Raw genomic sequence first — 18,834 nt, forward strand, 5'->3', positions numbered from 1 at the left:
TGCAGCCAGAGTGCTCCTTGGAGACCAGGATGGCCAAATTTCGTCTCTTATACTTCAGACATATTGTCAGGAAGGACTAGTTGCTGGAGAAGGGTATCATGTTTGATATGGTGCAGGGTCAAAGAAAAAGAGGAAGACCCCCAATGAGATGGATTGGCCAAGTGGCAGCATCGATGGACTCAAGCATGGCAATAATAGTGAGGTTGGCCCAGGATCGGGCAGTGTTTTCGTTCTGTTGTGCATGAGGTTGCTATGGGTCGGTACCAACTTAATGGCACCTAACAACAACAACAAATTATATGACAAAATTAAATTGATCCTGTGAAATTACCCTCCTAATGTCAAACTCAAATCTCTGGGCTCACATAGATAAGTGGTGCTGGTGGTGGTGGAGTCACTTCTGACTCAGAGCAGCCCTGTAACAGGTTTCTGAATCTGTAAATCTTTAGGGAGCAGAACGCGTCACCTTTCTCCTGAGGAACAGCTGGTAGTTTCAAACTGCTAACCTTGAGATTAGCAGTCCAACTTGTAACCACTACGCTATCAGAGCTCACGATAAAGTAAGAACTGACTAGAGCTATACAATTATCGAAATAAAGAATATTTCAATCAAAGATTTCCAGCATCAGAAGAATAGAAAATTGACTCACAGGTACCAACAGCTTATACTTATTTAAAGACTGTCCAAGGGAGGGGAGATCTTCACATAATACTCATTCATTCATCTATCTATTCACTCAATAAATATGTGTTTGAATACTACTATATGCCTGGTCCAAAGAAAGGATGGTGTTAAGACAGAACCGCCTGTGGCAAAGAAGCATCCGGGTTACCAGTAACTACAGGCAGGTATTAAGTGTCATTGAGTCGGTTCCCACTCATCATGACCCTGGATAGGGTTTCTGAGGAGCAGCTGGTGGATCTGAACGCCCAACCTTGTCATTCAAACTGACCTTGTGGAGCAGTGCTTATCCTATAGTACGAGGGTTTATTTTCAATCCATCTCTTGATTGCATAAACAGCCAAGCAAGAGAGCACATGTGAGAGAAGACAGAAGATCTCCAAAGAACAAGGAAACAGGAGCTGAAAAGAAACAATATCTTTCCCCAGAGGCAACAGAGAAAGGAAGTCCTCTTCTAGAGACAATCTCCTGAATTTGGACTTCCAGTTTCCTGCACCATGAAAAAACCCATTTCTGTTTGTTAAAGCCACCTTCATGTGGTATTTCCGTGATAATAGCCCTAGGTAACTAAGATGGGTATGTGGTTATAAAAATATATCACGAAGGGAAGCCAAACCTGGGTCTGAAAGGATTCATAAATAGCAATAATATTATGATTTATCTTAAATCGAGGCAACTAAACTTTTCAGTCCATGATCACCCAGAAATCTAATTATAACTTCCCAAATTGATCTGTGAAACTGGGAATGGTCACAACGAGGTATGGTATATTGTTATTATCACTGCAAATTAACATGTGGCATTACATGTCAGGAATATGGTCTATGTGAATTCATACTGCGAGATGAAGCCATGTGGTGTGCTAATATCAAGTCAGCCTAAACCAGAGAACATTTACTAATGTAATACCATTCTTCTAAGAGAGAGAGGGAGAGAGATAGCCTTCTACAAAATATACTATGGCTTCCTCCTAACTATTTCAGCTTCATGATCCTCTCTTCATGATCCTACTATCTAGAGAAGTGTGAATTAAACTCATATGGAGGATTGTTATGGTTAGACAGCATCAAGTCTGTTCAGACTTTATGCTGACAGAACCAAGTAGTGCCTGGTCCTGAACCATCTTCCCAGTTTTTGTTATCTTTGAGCCCATTGTTGCTGCCACTGCATCAATCCATCTTGTTGGGGACCATCATCTTTTTCATTGTCCCTCCACTATACCAAGCATGATGTCTTCTCCAGGAACTGATCCCTTCTGATAACATGTCTAAAGTATAAGGGACAAAGTCTCCCCATCACAGCTTCTAACAGCATCCTGACTATACTTCCTCCAAAACAGGTTTGTATGTTCTTCTGGTAGTCCATGGTACTTTCAATATTATTCTCCAGTACCATAATTCAAATGCACCAATTCTTCTATGGTCCACCACATTCACTGTCCAACTTTCACATGTGTGCGGCTATTGAAAACACCATGGTTTGGGTCAGGCACGTCTCAGTCCTCAAAGTGACATCTTTCTTCTTTAAAATTTTAAAGAGATACTTTGCGGCAGATTTGCTAAATGTAATATGCCATTCAATTTCTTGACTGCTGCTTCCATGATTTCTGATTGTGGTTTCAAGTAAAGTGAAGTTTTTGACAACTTTCATGTTTTATCATGATGTTATTTATTGGTCCAGTTGTGAGGGTTCTTTGTTGTTGTTTTGTTTACAGTGATGTGCAAACCATACTGAAGGCTGTATTTTATTCTTATCATTATTTTTAAGCACTGAACTGCTAACTGCAAGGTCAGCAGTTCAAACCCACCAGTCACTAACTCAAAAACCCTATACAGTCTGGTTATGAGTCCAAATCGACTCATAAATGGCATTTAACAACTCTTCCAGAAAGCAAGGTTGTGTCATCTATCTGCATACTGAAGTGTGTCAATGAGTCTTCTTCCAATCTGCATGTCATGTTCTTCTTCATATAATCCAACTTCTTGGATTAGTTGCACAGCATACAGACTGAATAAGTAAACAATGCTGGAACACAGCTTTCCTGATTTTAAAACATTCAGTATCCCACTGTTCTGTTGTAATGCCTGCTCCTTGGGTTATACACAGGTTTCTCATGAGCACAATCAGATGTCCTGGAATAACCATTCTTCGCAATGTTATTCATAGCTTGCCATGATCCACACAGTCGAATGTCTTTGTATAGCCAACAAAGCACAAGAAAACATCTTTCTGCTACTCTCTGCTTCCAGCCACAATCCATGGAACACCAGCAATAATAGCCCTAGTTCCACGTCATTTGTTGAATCCAGCTTGAATTTCTGGCAGTTCCCTGCTGATACACTGCTGCCACCGTTTTTGATTCTCTTCAGCAAAGTTTGACTTGCATGTGCTATTACTGATACTGTTCGATGGTTTCCACATTCCACTGAGTCACCCTTCTTTGGAATGGGTTGGCCAGGTAGACATCTTCCAAATTTCTTGGCATAGATGAGTGAGCACCTCAAGTGCTGCATATGTTTGTAGTTCCCTCAGCTCCTGGAGTCTTTTTTCTCACCAAGGCCTTCAGTGCTGTTGTTTGGTCTTCTTCCTTCAGGACCATCGGATCCTGACCATTTGGAACTTCTGAGGGACAGTGGAACATAATATCCCAATTTTGCATAAAAATTCAATTAATATTTGAGTCACCACTATTTAATTTACAAGGTACTTTGTAGTGCAAGTTTCTGTTCAACATGATTGGAGAGTAGGGTTCAAAGTCAGCAAAGTCACAATTTATAGAAGTAACTTTAAGATATCAAGAAGAACTAATTAGTATTCCCTGGGTGAAGAAGATTTTTGGGAATGAGAATGAGGAGGGAAACGTTCCACGTTGGGGAAGCATATGGTACGTCATCTCAAGGAAGTTAAAAGTTTGCCCAAACCCCAGGATACTGGAGTTGTTGTTGTTAGGTGCCATTGAGTTGGTACCGACTCAGAGCGACCTTAGGTACAACAGAACAAAACACTGCCCGATCCTAGGCCAACCTCACTATCGTTGCCAAGCTTGAGCCCACTGATGTTGTCACTTTGCCAATCTATCTCATTAGGGGTCTTCCTCTTTTTCTCTGACCCTCCACCTTACCAAACACGATATTCGTCTCCAAAGACTAGACACTCCTGACAATATGTCCGAAGTATGAGAGATGAAGTCTGGCCATCCTGGCCTCCAAGGAGCCTCTGGCTGCACTTCTTCCCACACAGATCTGCTGGTTCTATGGGCAGCTCATGGTACTGGAGGACAGCAGTTAATCACCCTCCATCCTTTAGCTCCAGAGAACTGCTCAATGTAAACCACTGATCTAGAAGTATGAAGGGTCTCTGTTTACATAAACAAGTCTTTTTACTTTTTCACTGGGGGATAAGCATTGGGTTACTGCCTGTAAGGTTAGCAGTTCAAACCCACCAGCCTCTCCACAGAAGACAGACAAGGTTGTCTACTCCCTTAAGATTTACAGTCTCAAAAGCCGTAAGAAGCAGTTCTACTGTCTCCTAAGTCGAAATCATCTTGGAGGCAGTTAGTTTTCCAGTTTATCTTCTGACCTTTCTCACTCTCTGTCTTTTACAACCTCAGAGTCTAACCAAAAAAACCTTATCTGCCTCTTCCTCTACCTGGGTCTCCTAGAATCCACAGTCTTATAATAGGGGTGGAAGCATTCCCAGTCAAATAACCCTATTTGTAATCTCCTAGCTTACTCACATCCCAGTGATCCATAACCCCTTAACTTTTTTGTAAAAACCTTCTAGTTCTTTGTCTAACAAAGTGAAGGTTGATCTCTCTCCGCACTACATTAGTGTCCACCCTATTGCAACTCTCAACCTGTCCTTTACCTTGGTCCCTTCCCTGTCCTTACATATAATTCTTTTGAAGAACAGTCATCCTTGCCAGGTTGAACACTGCCCAGTACATATTTTTATTTGATAATACATGAGTTCTATTTGGAAAGGGGAGAGAAGAGCTGAAAATAGAATCGTGTGTTGTAGGTTAAGGAGAAAAAAGAAATATTGGTGGAAATTGACAATATCAAATATGCTTAATAAATACATAATGCTTACTAACAGAGAGCCTCAAGTATGAATCTAAAGAAGCCACAGATGGACTCGCAGCCACTGAGGGTTAAGTAATGTTGTTGTTGTTAAGTGCCATCAAGTCTGTTTTGACTTATAAATGACCCATACAGTGTTTCTGAGGAGCAGCTGGTGGGTTTAAATATTGACCTTGCACTTAGCAATCCAGTGCTTAGCTTGCAGCACCATACCACGACTCCTGAGGGGTATGCAACAGAATGGTATAATTATATGTTATTGAAACAGTAATGTATTTTTATAAGTTTGATTTTATATTATTTTGTTTGGGGCAAGTTATTATTTTTAATATTTGTGCAAACATCACCACAACAGTGTTCATCACTCCATGAGGCTCCTGCATTCCTATTTGCAGTCCATCCCAACCGCTATTCCAAAGCAACTGACCTTCTTTATATAGATTTGCCCTTTTGGGGATATTTCATATACACTGAATCATGAAACATACTGTCTTAGGTGTTAGGCTTCTTTCATCTGGATGGCGCAAATGGTTTGTGCTCAGCTACTTAGAGGCCCAACAGACAAACAGTCTGCTGACATGCTTCTATATTATAGTAGAGAAAGCCCTACAGAGCTCAGCTCTACTCTGGAACACATGGGGTCCCTCTGAATCGGATTCAACTGGACAGCAGTAGGTTTGGTTGTTTGGTTCTTTCACTTAATATGATTTGTTTTTGGATGCATTGCATTATAGGATATATAAGTAGTCTGCCTTAAGTACCATCGAGTCGGTTCTGACTCATAGCGATCCTGTATAAGGTTTCCGAAGAGAGGCTGGTGAGTTTGTTTTTATTTATTTATTTTTTTATCGCATTGTGTGGATATACTGCATTTTGTTTATACATTCATAAGTTGATGTATGTTTACAATTTTTCAATATTACATATTATATTACTATGATCCTTCCTGTGTAAGTCTTTGTATAGATGTCATTTCTCTTAGGTATATACGTTGACAGAATTGTTACGTATTTTGTTAATTTTACGTTGAACTATTTAAGAAACTTCCAAACTGTATCCCAAAGTGACCATTTTACATTCCTACCAGTGAGTCTTGCAGGTTTTATTTTCTCTACATCTTTACCAACACTCAATATTGTTAAATGTAGTCATTTTAGTGGCTCACTGGGGTTTTAATTAGCTGTTTCCTAATGACTAATGAGTCCTGGTGTGGTGCTGGAGGGTAAGCACTCCACCTTAAGCTCAGTTTGAACTGCAACATCGGCTGTTCAAACCCACCAGCCACTCCTGGGAAACCCTATACAGGGTCTCTATGAGCCAGAACCAATTCTAAGGCACTTAGCAACAACAACAACAACAACGATGTTGCACATCTCTTAATATGCTTATTAGCCATTCACATATCTTCTGTAAAATACTGATTTCAGTCTTTTTTCTATTTTTTTAATTGAGTTTGTGTATACTATTATTGAGTTTTAACATCTCTCTAAAATCCTAGATACAAGACCTTTATCAAATATTTAATTTGTATTTTCTCCCAGTGTGTGGCTTGTATTTTCATTTTCTTAAGGGCGTCTTTTGAATTACAAAGGATTTTAATTTTGAGAAAGTTCAATTTAATTATTTTAATGGATTGCATTTTTGGCACTCTATCTAAGAACAACATGCCTAACACAAAGAGGCAAAATCATTTCAGCATGGAGGCAATAGATGATTTTGAGAACTATATATGTACAGGGAAACCTGAGGGAACTGTCTTGTTTTTCCAGGTCTTCCAAGTTTTCAGCCTTTGATGAGGTGCAGGTCTTGCCACTTATCTCTCTCTTACACTGGAAAATACGTGCACTTTCCTTCTCTGATTGATTTTCATCTTCCACAGGTTCTGGCTTCTGCAGGTTTTACTACAATTTTCATGCAAATTTAGTATTACAATGTGTATACTGTGGCAAGTTCTTTGGCTGAAAAAAAAACTCTTTGGTCTCTGTGTTGTCTTTTTCTTTGGTGAGTTAACAAAGTTTAACTCACTCACTTAACAATGTCTGCTGCAGGGTTTTTGTGGTTAAGTGCCACTGAGTGGGTTCTGACTCCTAGTGACTTGTATAGGGTTTCTGAGGAACAGCTGGTGGCCTGGAATTGCAGACCTCTTCATTCTAAATCCAGTGCTGATCCTACAGCAGTGAAAGACAAAGATCACAACAGAAAACAAGTTCTGAGAAGGCTAGCTGCTCTGGAACTCACTGGGGAAGAAACAAATAAGGAGAACACGAAAGGGTTTGGTTGGAGGTAGGGTCTCAGTTTTAGACTTGTTTATTCTACAGTATTATTGTTATTGGTAAGTGTGTGGAGTCGGATCTGACTCAGAGAAACCCTGTATAGGGTTTCTGAGGTGGGGCTGGTGGGTTTGAAACTCAAATTACCAGTCCAGTGCTTATTCCACAGTGCCATGCCAGGAATACTTTATTCTACAGTATCTATCGGTAAATATTTACTGCTCAATCTATCAATAAATATCAGTAACTATTTATTGAGAGATGAAGCAACAGATCTTGGTTAATGTGACATTTTAGTGCTTAAACCCAAAGCCATAGGAAATAAGAGCATTTGGTAGACTGTTGGTATTTAAGCCACAGGTTTGATGAAAATAGCTTCAGAGAGTGTGCAGAACACAGACCCAGCACTGAGCAGAAAGCAGCAGGCCATTCAGAGACTGGGCAGAATGTTGCAGTCTCCTTGTATTTTTGTTAACTATGTAAGTACACTACATATTGATTAACAATCATTGTAACATTATTTTTCAAAATTAGAATCATTCACACAAACATTCAAATCTGGAATTTGGAAAGTATTGTATGGGTTTAAAACTATAGCAAAAACTTAAATTTTTAAAATTAAATTTTGGAGAACAGATGACAGTTGTAGTGTTCCGAAGGAGGGTGTCAAGAGTTTTGGAGTTCTGCATATTGCACAGATGAGAATTCAAATCTAAAAGTAAGGTGTCTTTGTCAACACTTAAGCTTCAGTCTTAAGGTTCCTAAGAGAAGAAGGCACTAATGAATTTATGTAACAAATCAGTCTAAATCGGCATGAAAGGGACAAACTAGACCATTACAATCCAGACTTCAAAAGGTCACTAGCCACAGCAAATGCTTCCCTGATGAACAGAGGTACGTTTTATACAAGAACCATCTATCAGGATTATTTGGCCAACCAGTAGGAGTCCTGCTGTGGTGCTGGGGGTTAATGCACCAGACTGCAAAGCCATTTGAAGTGCAAAGTCAGCAGTTCAAACTCACCAGCTGCTTCTTGGAAACCTTATACAGGGTCACCATGGGTCCGAATAGAATCGACTCAATGGCACGTAACAACAACAAAATTAAACCAATAAGAGCAACAATGGGCTGAGATCCTTAACTCCTTTTTGACGGATGACCCAGGAACAAGCCATTGTCCACAAACTACAAAAGAGACTTACTGTCCAATAGCTAGAAGCCCTGAGTTTCATGTGGCAGACACTCAGTTCCTTCTATTATAACAATTTATGTGGCTTCCTTTCTTCTTTAAAATTTGTTTCAATGCATTATGAATCTGAAATATATCTCCACTGCAATCTTGTAGCAGTTCATGATTTGTGTGTCAGAAAAAAAGGTATATGTGTACAGAAAATCACAGGAAAACATCAAAAAGTCCAATTCATATTTAATCACCCAACTGTGTGACACCATAGTGTAAGCATTGGACCTCAAGGCTGGCGTGAACTGCAAGGTCAGCGGTTCAAACTCACCAGGATGGCACTTACCAACAACAGGGCTTTTGTCCCCTATTTTGGTTTTAATGGAATAGGCAAAGACACGCCATGGTACAACCATACCATGGTGAACCACACAAACAAACAAAAAACCAGTACATTACTCCATTTGATTAAGGAGTTCTAGTGAGGTGCCATAGGATAAGCACTCCAGCTCAAGATCAGTTTGAACAGCAAGGTGGGTGGTTCAAACTCACCAGCCATTCCTTGGAAACTCTACACAAGGTCCTTAACAACAACTTTATTCAAGGAAATAGCAACAAAGAAGTTCAAGAATTGGCTCTTGAAAAGGGTCATTAACATTCCCACTGGAAAGACCACCAGCATTCAGGCAGCCTGATGAGTACTCAAACAAGTCCCCTTAGCTGTTAGCAATGAGAATGGAGTTCAGGCTTTGAAAGGCAAACATGGAAATCTGTATTCTCCAGTGCCTACTGCTCTACTTGGAATTGCTGGCTCTGCTGTTAATCGTTGTTGTTGTTGTTGTTGTTGTTGTTGTTGTTGTTGTTAAGTGCCATGGGTCAGTCCTGACTCACAATTACCCTGGAGAGGGTTTCCCAGGAAAAGCTGGTTCTTAGCAGTCCAATGCTTATCCTACAGTGCCACACTCAAATGATAGAAAATCGATATTAAATTTAACTCAATTATGTTACACCATATGAGTTCTAGCGTAGTGGTTACAAATCGGGCTTGACCCGCAAGGTCAACAGTTTGAAAACACCAGCTGTTCCATGGAAGAAAGATGAGGATTTCTACTCCCATAAAGATTTATAGCCTCAGAATCCCTGTACAGGCTCGCTATGAGTTGGAGCCGACTCCACGGCACATAACAACAACAACAATATGAGTCCTAGTGTGGTGCTGTGAGTTAATGCACTGGATTGCAAAGTCAGTCTGAACCCTCTGCAGGGTTGCTAAGGGTTGGAACAGACTTGACAGCACTCAACAACAATGTGCTAGACCATGACTTTCTATAAAACATTTTGTTGTTAAAGATGAGATGCCGTGAATTACCAAACTAAACACATTTCTCCTATCAAGACCACAAAGAAAGATGAAAGATGCTTGAAGGAAAGGTGATCGGGTCACATGTATAAAGGATGCATGTTTTATTGCAGATAAGCCTTGTCACTTTAACCTGTAGTACAGTCTCAATTTCCTTGGCTTCCTATTATTAGTTTCCTATAAAAGTACTTAAGATTCCTACCTTTCGCATTTGACTACTAATCTAAAAGTTGGTAGTTAGAACCCATCTGGTGTGGCTCTGTGAGTTAATGCGCTGGACTGCAAAGTCAGTTTGAACTGCAAGGTTTGTAGTTCAAGCTCACCAGCTGCTCCTTAGAAACCCTATACCAGGTCGCTATGGGTCGGACCTGATTCGACGGCACTTAACAACAGAGGCACCTGGTGTGGTGCTACAGGATAAGCACTGGACTGCTAACTGAAAAGTCATCTACACCCAACAACAGTAACACCAGAGACACCTCAGAAGAAAGGCTTGGCAAACTAGTTCTGAAAAATGAGACACTGAAAATACTACAGGACACAATTCGGCTCTTCAGACACACATGAGTTGGTACTGACTGAGTGGCAACTGGCTTATTTGTTTGTTTTTGGTTGTTGTTATAAAGCTACTAAAAAATAAACAATCAACAAAACAAACAAAATTCAATTCTTCCTGTGCCCCATAGTATTTTGTAGGCTGTGACCATTTGGAAGCAGACTTCAGACCCTGCTTTTGAGGGTGTGGATTTGAAAGGACAACCTTTGGGTTAATAGCCAAGTGCTTAACTGTTTGTACCACCACATCATTGTTGTTGCTGCTGTAAAGTGCTGGTAAGTGGGCTATGACTCATAGGGACCCTGTCTAGGATTTTCCAGGAGCAGCTGGTAGGTTTGAACCATCGATCTTGTGGTTCGCAGTCCAGTGCTGATCTTATAGCTCCAGACCAGGAGTCCTAGAGACTTCATAAAGCAATCAAATTCACTCTGTGCCCAATTTGTTTGTCCCACAATTTAATTACTACCACATCTTTTAACCCAAATCCTGTCATCTGAAACTGCTTGTATGTTCTGGGTCACTGGTAAAATAAGTTCAATGAATATGAGTCTTTTTTCAAATCTGAAACAAAAAAGACAAAGGTATTGTGGATTGCTGAAACTTAGAAAAATCTAGGTACTGTCATATCTGAATTAAGTGACCAGATCTAAACGTTTCAGATCTAAGATTTTCATTTCTGCTTTTATAAAGAAGCCGTTCAGTCTTTTTGTCAAAGTTTTACTGCTTGAAGAACAAAAAAGCCAAGGTCAGGATTTCTATCCTGGACGTAGAATTGTTTCGTGTCTGATGAGAATGTGTAAGGCTGCCCCATAGAAGTCACCTTGGTCAGCACGAGGACAGGAGATAGAACTGATCATGCCTAAAGAAGTTGTGGCTTGTAAATAAATCACTTTGCAACTACACTAGGTACATACACTACTGCTTATTCCCCAAACTAAAATTTTCATTCAGTATGATTTTCTGCTGTATTTTTCTTGTTGTTGTTAAATGCTGACAAGTCAGTTCCGACTCATAGCAACTCTGTATAGGGTTTCCAGGGAGCAGCTGGTGAGTTTGAACCACCGACCTTGTGGTTTGAAGTTCAGTGCTTAAGCTACAACACCACACCAGGAGTCCAAGTGTTTGTATTATTGTTGTTGTAAAGTGCTGTTGAGTCAGTTCTGACCCATAATGACCCTGTATAGGGTTTCTGAGGTGAGTTTGAACCGCTGAGCTTGCAGTTCAAATGGCTTTGCAGTCTGGCGCATTAACCCACAGCATGTTTGTATTAGTCCTTTGTAAATCTGTAACTGGAGTCCTGGTGTGGCGCTGTGGGCTAATGCTTCAGATTGCAAAGTTGTTTGAACTGCAAGGTCAGTGATTCAAGCTCCTTGGAAACCCTATACAGGGTCACTATGGGTTGGAATCCAGACTCCACTGATGGCACTTAGCAACAACAACAAATCTGTAACTAAGGAAGAGACTGAGTTTCGGGAAAAGGAGATAGACTGAAATTGTAACAGAAAATTGTTAAGTGCCATGGAGTCAGTTTTGACTCATAGCCACCCCGAATAGGGTTTTGAAGGCTGTAAATCTTTCTCCCTAGGAGTGGCTGGTGGGCTTGAACCACTGACCTTGTGGTCTGCAGTTCAGTGCTTGTCCTACAGGGCCACCACACTCACTAACAGAAAATTAACCTCAGATAAAATGCTTTAACTCTCAGATGTACCAAACAAGCTCACAGATCATGTTTACTCTTAGCGCACCGTTTGTACCTTTTGCCATGCTTCTGCCTCCTGTAAGAGTCTGCAAGCTCAAAACCTGCAAGTCACCTTTTAAAGACCTTATTGTCTCCCCTGCAATTTTAAGCACTGTGCATCCTACATGGAGGGTTGTAGTGTCTTTCCATTTCAAAATCATTCTATTCTTTCAATAAAATGCTTGTTTTTATTTTTGCAGAGTGTCAGTCTAGTGTTTTCAACAAGGCAGTATGTTGTTATTGTTGTTGTTGTTGCTGTTAAGGGCCACTGAGTCAGCTCCAACCCACAGCAACCCTGTATAGGGATTCCGAGGAGTGGCTGGTAGGTTTGAACCGCCGACCTTACGGTTCAGACTGACTTTGCAATCCAGCGCATTATCCTGCAATGATACACTAGGACACACATAAGAACAAGTGGCCTTCTTGAGCAAAGGCAATGTTACAGGTCATCAAGGATAGGAGAGGAACAAAAGAGTTACAAGTTCCCAAATATCTTGGGAACTATTCCATGTTAAATTTTGCTACAATTCTACAACTAACAATTGTGGCTGGCCCGGTGTGTACCCAATCCCTCTAACTCAGCAACTCCCATCCACATCTGTACAAAACCCTTTGGGAAATCCTAACATAGAGCAACAATTCATAAAGCATTAGGGTCAAGATCTGAGTCCCAACAAATACTGATCCAGTTCATTATAGAATACAAAAAGATCTAACTAGAATTAAAGTACAAGGCAGTTTAAAAAAAAAAAAAAATACATGGAAAAATTCTATTATCATGCAATTCCATTATTTCCACGAAATTTTTGAAAGCTCTCTTGTCAATTATAGGTAATTAAATAACAACATCAATCGATTATTTCTTTCAGAAAAGGCAGATTCAGGGGATGAAAAAACAGCTAAACTCACTTCAGGGTCTCCAGTGACATCTGTAGATTGTAATTACGTTCCTGTTCAGGCAGCTTGGCGAACTCCACCAGACAAGGGTGCTGTCTCTTGTTGTCATCTCTAATCTGAAACAGGACCAGAAATAGACATACAATAGTCTCCAATGTCACATAAGCAAAGGTGATCCACCTGAATATGTACAATGGGATGTGGAGGTGGAAGTGGAAAGCAAGAACAAAACCCATGTTCACCCTAAAGACCATCACCCCAAAGAAACCTCTACAATCTTCCAGGCACAGGTAACATGAGGGTAAATTTAAAATATTGCTACAAAATCATAGAAACGTTTGTAAAAGAAAAACTTCAAAAGGGACGTTTCTCAACATATCCGCCACCTCACTAAGTCTACACACTTCTGAACATGGTCTTTCATATCTCTAACCTTTCTCTGGATCCTGGTGTGGCACTGTGAACTAATGCACCAGACCACAGGTGTACACTGCAGGTCAGTGGTTCAAAGTCACCAGCCGCTCCTCGGAAACCCTATACAAGGTGGCTATAAGCAGTTCAGTGCTTATCCTATAGATTGTTGTTGTTAAGTGCCGTCAACTCGGTTCAAACCCATAATGACCCTGTATTGGGTTTCCAAGGACCGGCTGGTGATCTTGAACCTCTGACCTTAAGGTTCAAACCAGCTTTGCAGCCCCGCGCATTAACCCGCAGTGCCACACAAGGAGTCCTACAACTACAAGTCAGGAAACCTGGATTCCAGTCTTAGGTCGGCTACCTACTGAGTGAGAATTCTCAATGACGTTATCACCAGTGGATCCTGAAATGCCTCATGTTTTGATATGAAAATATAACCTAATTCATCTATGTGCATGGGAGCGTGCCAAGCACTAAAAACTACCCAAGCACCACTGGCAAGTATGGAGTATATTGTTGTTGTTGTTGTTAAGCGCCATTGAGTCGGTTCCGACCCATAGCGAGCCTGTACAGGGTTTCCGAGGGTGTAAATCTTTACGGGAGTAGAAAGCGTATATTACATCATTGATATTAACGCTGATAGGTGTTCCTGACTGACAGCCCAATGCAATAAACTATCACTAGGGTGAAAGAACACAGCCTTCAGTATGGATTACATCTCAATGTAAAGAAAACAAAAGTCTTTACCACTGGACCAATAAACAACATTCTTATCAATGGAGAAAAGATTGAAGTTGTAAAGGACTTCATTCTTCTTGGATAAACTATCAACACTCATGGAAGCAGCAGTCAAGAAATCAAACGACATATTGCATTAGGCAAATCTGCTGCACAAGACCTTTTTAAAGTGCTGAAGAGCAAAGATGTCAGCTTGAGGACTACGGTGTGCCTGACCCAAGCCATGGTATTTTCAGTAACCTCATATGCATGTGAAAGCTGGACAGTAAATAAGGAAGACTGTAGAAGAATTGATGATTTTGAGTTTTGGTGCTGAAGGAGAATATTGAATGTGCCACAAGGCTGCCAAAATAACAAACAGATCCATATCGGAAGAAGTGCAGCCAGAGTGCTCCTTGGAGGCCAGGATGCCAGACTTTGTCTCTCATACTTTGGACACACTGTCATGAGGGACAAGTCGCTGGCGAAGGGTATCATGTTTAGGAAGGTGGAGGGTCAGAGAAAAATAAGAAGACCCCCAAAGAGATGGATTGGCCAAGTGGCAGCATCGATGTACTCAAGTATGGCAATAAAAATGAGGTAAGTGTTTCGTTCTGCTGTGGATAGGGTCACTATGAGTTGGTACCGACTCGATGGCACCTAACAACAACAACAACAGGGTGAATACAGGAATTTCTATATTTGATGAAGATAATAAAGTATCAAAAGCTTTGGGATACTTAGAATAACGTGGTATAAAAATGAAAGTGTTGTCATGGTTCTTGCCAAAAACACATCTATGAGATGAAGGGATTAAGGTTCAGTAAAAATAAAACTATAAACAAAGATCTCTATTTGAAAACATACTCAATTATAATTTCTCAGTCTGAAATCACAGGATTTTCAGTGCTACATACAACTGTGCCAAAAGCAATGAAACACCAAGAGGAAGAAAATGAAATCAACATTTAATTCCATTTTCAGTTTTCATTTTCAATATCAGTGAGATTTTTTTTTTTTTTTTATGGGACTAAAAAGGCAGTATAATCTTGCCTGTCTATGTTAAGCTTGATTTGAAAACAGAATCTTCAGACCAAATACTGATAACTTTTAAATTATCTAGGCAATTCCTCAGTGAATTTACTAATAAGTCTTTCTCTCCTGTGAAGAAAAGCTGCACAAAAACTAATGCGGACAGAAAAACAAATCAATCCAACTCGTGCAACTATAGAACAGGATAAGTGAGAAAAGTTATGTTTGCAGAAGGATGTGCTAAAAGAATCTGAAAATAAATTTCAAAATTGTATACCGGACCATACTGCCAGCCAAGCTCAATTTTGTTCATAACCCAGAGTTCATGGATATTCTCTGCAAGTTTTTCTCTTATCCTTTCCAGGTGAGGAGGCAACACAATCTAAAATTAAAAGGAAGAAAAGAAAAAACAAAACACATTAGAAACAAATTTAATAAAATGTGTTGCTAAGTGTCCTCCCAAGAATTGCATTAAATAAAACTGACTCAGAAGTCATCAACACGTAATAGTCTAACTAGATTCTAAGTCATCTATTTCATGACAGTCTTTAGATAATACATTCTAAGACTTGTCCCCTGCTTCCCCTGACAGTTTTGATTCCATAGGGAAGTCATGAACAGAAGCTAGATGATGGAAATAGAGTGCTGATAAGAACAACTGAATCATGTTGTTGTACGGGCCTGAGGAAGCTACCAATGTGTTTATTATTTAAAAAGAAAAATTGTCTCAAAGCTCTTAAACCAATCTGGTCAGCATCCAGAGACCAGTTAGTGCCCAAAGTATAGTCCACTAGCTGTGCAAGTTGTAAATATCTGACTACAGTGATATTAACTCTCCTCTGTTACTTTTCAAGGTGTGTCAAGAGTAGAACTGTGCTCCACATGGTTTTCATTGGCAGAATTTTCAGGAAAAGATCACCAGTCACTTCCAATTTAGTTCTGCTTAGACTAAATTTGCTAACCTGTCATTTAGAAGCCAAGCACATTAATTATTTATGCCATCCAGAGCTCCAAGATCCATTGAGTGTTTTCTGTGTACTTCTAAGCTCTGTGGATTCATGTGCCAGACTGCAAAGCTGTTTGAACTGCAAGGTCTATGGTTCAAGCTCACCAGCTGCCCTCAGAAACCCTATACAGGGTCACTATGGGTTGGAACTGACTCACCGGGACTTAACAACAACAACAAAGCCATAAAGAAACAATCTTTGCAAGTTCTCATTAATAGAAGACATTAACTCTTGAGCTTATGGGCACTGGCCTAGCCCCTGGAGTTAGGGGTGAGAATGAAGCACCCAGCTGGTCTGAAGTGTAGAGAGGTGTGTGTGAACTTCCAAACTTGCAGCTACTATTCATTTGACCTAGTTTGGATGGCTAGTTGACCAGAATCCAATCAAGCAATATAAAAATGTTTGATACTGAGGATAGGTACAAATTGTTGCAATTTGATGAGCTAGACTTTTGCCTATAAATGCAGTGACTCAAAATTCCAAGCAGAATGGAAGCATTCTTCATATCAAGGACCTTCAAGAAGGAAGAACATGAGTAGAGTGAGAGATCCCTACCTAGAAAACCAGCAACAGCAGAGACGGTGGCTGTGTGCCTGCGAGCAGGAGGCTGGATGGCAGAATGTATCCCTTGGACATTTGAGTGAATAAATAGATTTTTGTTTTGTTAATATACATCAAATATGTTTGCCTTGTTCATTTGTGAAATGTAAGATGTAAATGGAGAGCCACAGGGAGGAAGTACGATAAATATTGTATCTTTAAGATGATACAAGGTGTATAGTTTACAGAATGTAGAGAAGATGATATTGTCGGTAAACCTTTATGCAATTCACAAAAGCTTTTTTTAAAAAAAGGTCAATCACTTCTTAATTAAGAATGCAAGGTGAGCATTTCAAGTGCAGGTTTGGTTTTTCACACCTTGGTAAAGAACTTGTGTATCATTCTACAGTCTAGCAACTGAACAAATGTAGTGGATATATGAGTCCACTGATGTGGTTGTATTTCTACAAGAAGTGGCTTTTCACCACTTCTTCCCATGGAATAATGCAGCTAAATGCATAATCCACTGCATAATCCAACTATCTACGTCAATCAGTGGCTCAACTAATAAATTTAGTTAAACATAGTATGTCCTGCACTTTATAGAAATGGACAACACAAACTCAATGTTTTCTTGAGATACCATCAAGTGATTTTGACTCACAAGGACCCTGAGTGCAAAGGAACAAAACACTGTCCGGTCCTGGGTCATCCTCATGGTCATCCTCACGGTCATTGCTAGGTTTGAGGCCATTGTTGCAGCCACTATGTCCGTCCATCTCATTGAAAGTTGTCCTCTCTTTTCATGACTCTTTACAAAGCATGATGTCTTTCTCCAGGAACTGGTCCTTCCTTATAACATGCCCAAAGTATGTGACATGAAGTGTCACCATTCTAGCTTCTAAGGAGTATTCTGGCATACTTCTTCCAACACACATCTGTTTGTTCTTTAGGCGGCCCATGGTACAGCCAATATTCTCCACCAACAGCATAATTCAAAGGCTTTAGTATTCCTTATTCATTAATCAGCTTTCACACGCACATGATGCAATTGGAAACTACTACCATGCTTTGCATCAGGCACTCCTCAGTCTTTAAAGAGACACCCTTGCTTTTGATCAGTTTAAAGAGGTCTTTAACAACAGATTTAGCTAACACAATGTGTCTTTGATTTCTTGAGTGCTGTTTCCATGGATGCTGATTGTGGATCCTAGTAAATGAAACCCTTGACAATGTCAACCCATTCTCCATTTTCCAAGATGTTATTTATTGCTCCAGTTGTGATGATTTTTGTTTTATGTACTACAGGCTACAGTTTTTGATCTTCATCACTACATACTTGGAGTTCTTCTCACTTTCAGCAAGCAAAGTTGTATCATCTGCATCTCACAGGTTCTTAATGAGTCTTCCTTCAATCATGACAGCACGTTCTTCATACAATCCAACTTCTCAGATTATTTACGTAGCATACAGAATGCATAAAAATGGGGAAAGTTACAACACTGACACACATGCAGTATAAACCATGCAGTATCCCCTTGGTCTCTTCAAATGACAGTACAACTATCTATGTACAAGTTCTTCATGAGTGCAATTGTTGTTGTTAAGTGCTATCAAGCGGGTTTCAATGCATAGAGACTCTATATAGGGTTTCCAAGGAGCAGCAGGTGGGCTGGAATCAAGGACCTTGTGGTTCACAGCCAGTGCTTACCCTATAATGCCACACCAGGAGGCAAATTCAGTGTTCTGAAACTCACATTCTTTCCAATGTTATCCGTAATTTGTTATGCTCCACACATGCATTTTATTTGCAGTCAATAAAACACAATTAAACATCTTTTTTATACTCTGCTTCCATCACAGATCCATCTGCTATATCATAGCAATGATATCCTTCATTCCATAACCTGATCTAAATCAAGGTTGACTTTCGGGCAGTTCCTTATCAATATACGGAGGCAAAATTTTTGAACTATTTCTAGCATAATTTCATTTGTGTCTGATATTAATGATATGAATTGAAAATTTCTACATTTCAATGAATCATCTTTCTTTGGAATAGGCACTGAATTTTGACTATGAACAAGACTTGATTGTTTTATGTTACTATATAAAAAAGCCAAAACATGGCTGTCTTTTGAATCTTGGTTTTCCTTGCATTATATTATAAAATAGACACTGGAGGGGGAGAGAAAGGAATAGCAAAAAAGCATCACCATAGATAGCTTGTAAGTCCGTCTTCTGCCTATAACTGATTGGAACACCTAAAATGGGGTTACAACGTGCCCAGTGAAGGAGGCTTCCTGCGGAGCCTCTGCAATACATAAGACTATAGGTGGAAGCCTGAACCACATCC

The 18,834-nt window shown here is 39.9% G+C and overlaps 1 protein-coding gene across 1 annotated transcript in view; it reads right to left on the reverse strand.

The window, feature by feature from the left end:
- Positions 1–18,834, reverse strand: part of RYR2 (ryanodine receptor 2 (cardiac)) — a 786,033-nt gene that overhangs the window by 447,145 nt on the left and 320,054 nt on the right. Inside the window, exons 23-24 of the mRNA XM_006872010.1 lie at positions 15,209–15,313; positions 12,778–12,881 (exon numbers count right to left, since the gene is read on the reverse strand). Of these exons, the coding sequence (XP_006872072.1) occupies positions 12,778–12,881; positions 15,209–15,313 (209 nt within the window). The remainder of the gene's footprint in view (positions 1–12,777; positions 12,882–15,208; positions 15,314–18,834) is intronic.

Source organism: Chrysochloris asiatica, unplaced genomic scaffold, assembly GCF_000296735.1.
Source record: "Chrysochloris asiatica unplaced genomic scaffold, ChrAsi1.0 scaffold00179, whole genome shotgun sequence".
In the NCBI taxonomy this organism is placed as follows: domain Eukaryota; kingdom Metazoa; phylum Chordata; class Mammalia; order Afrosoricida; family Chrysochloridae; genus Chrysochloris; species Chrysochloris asiatica.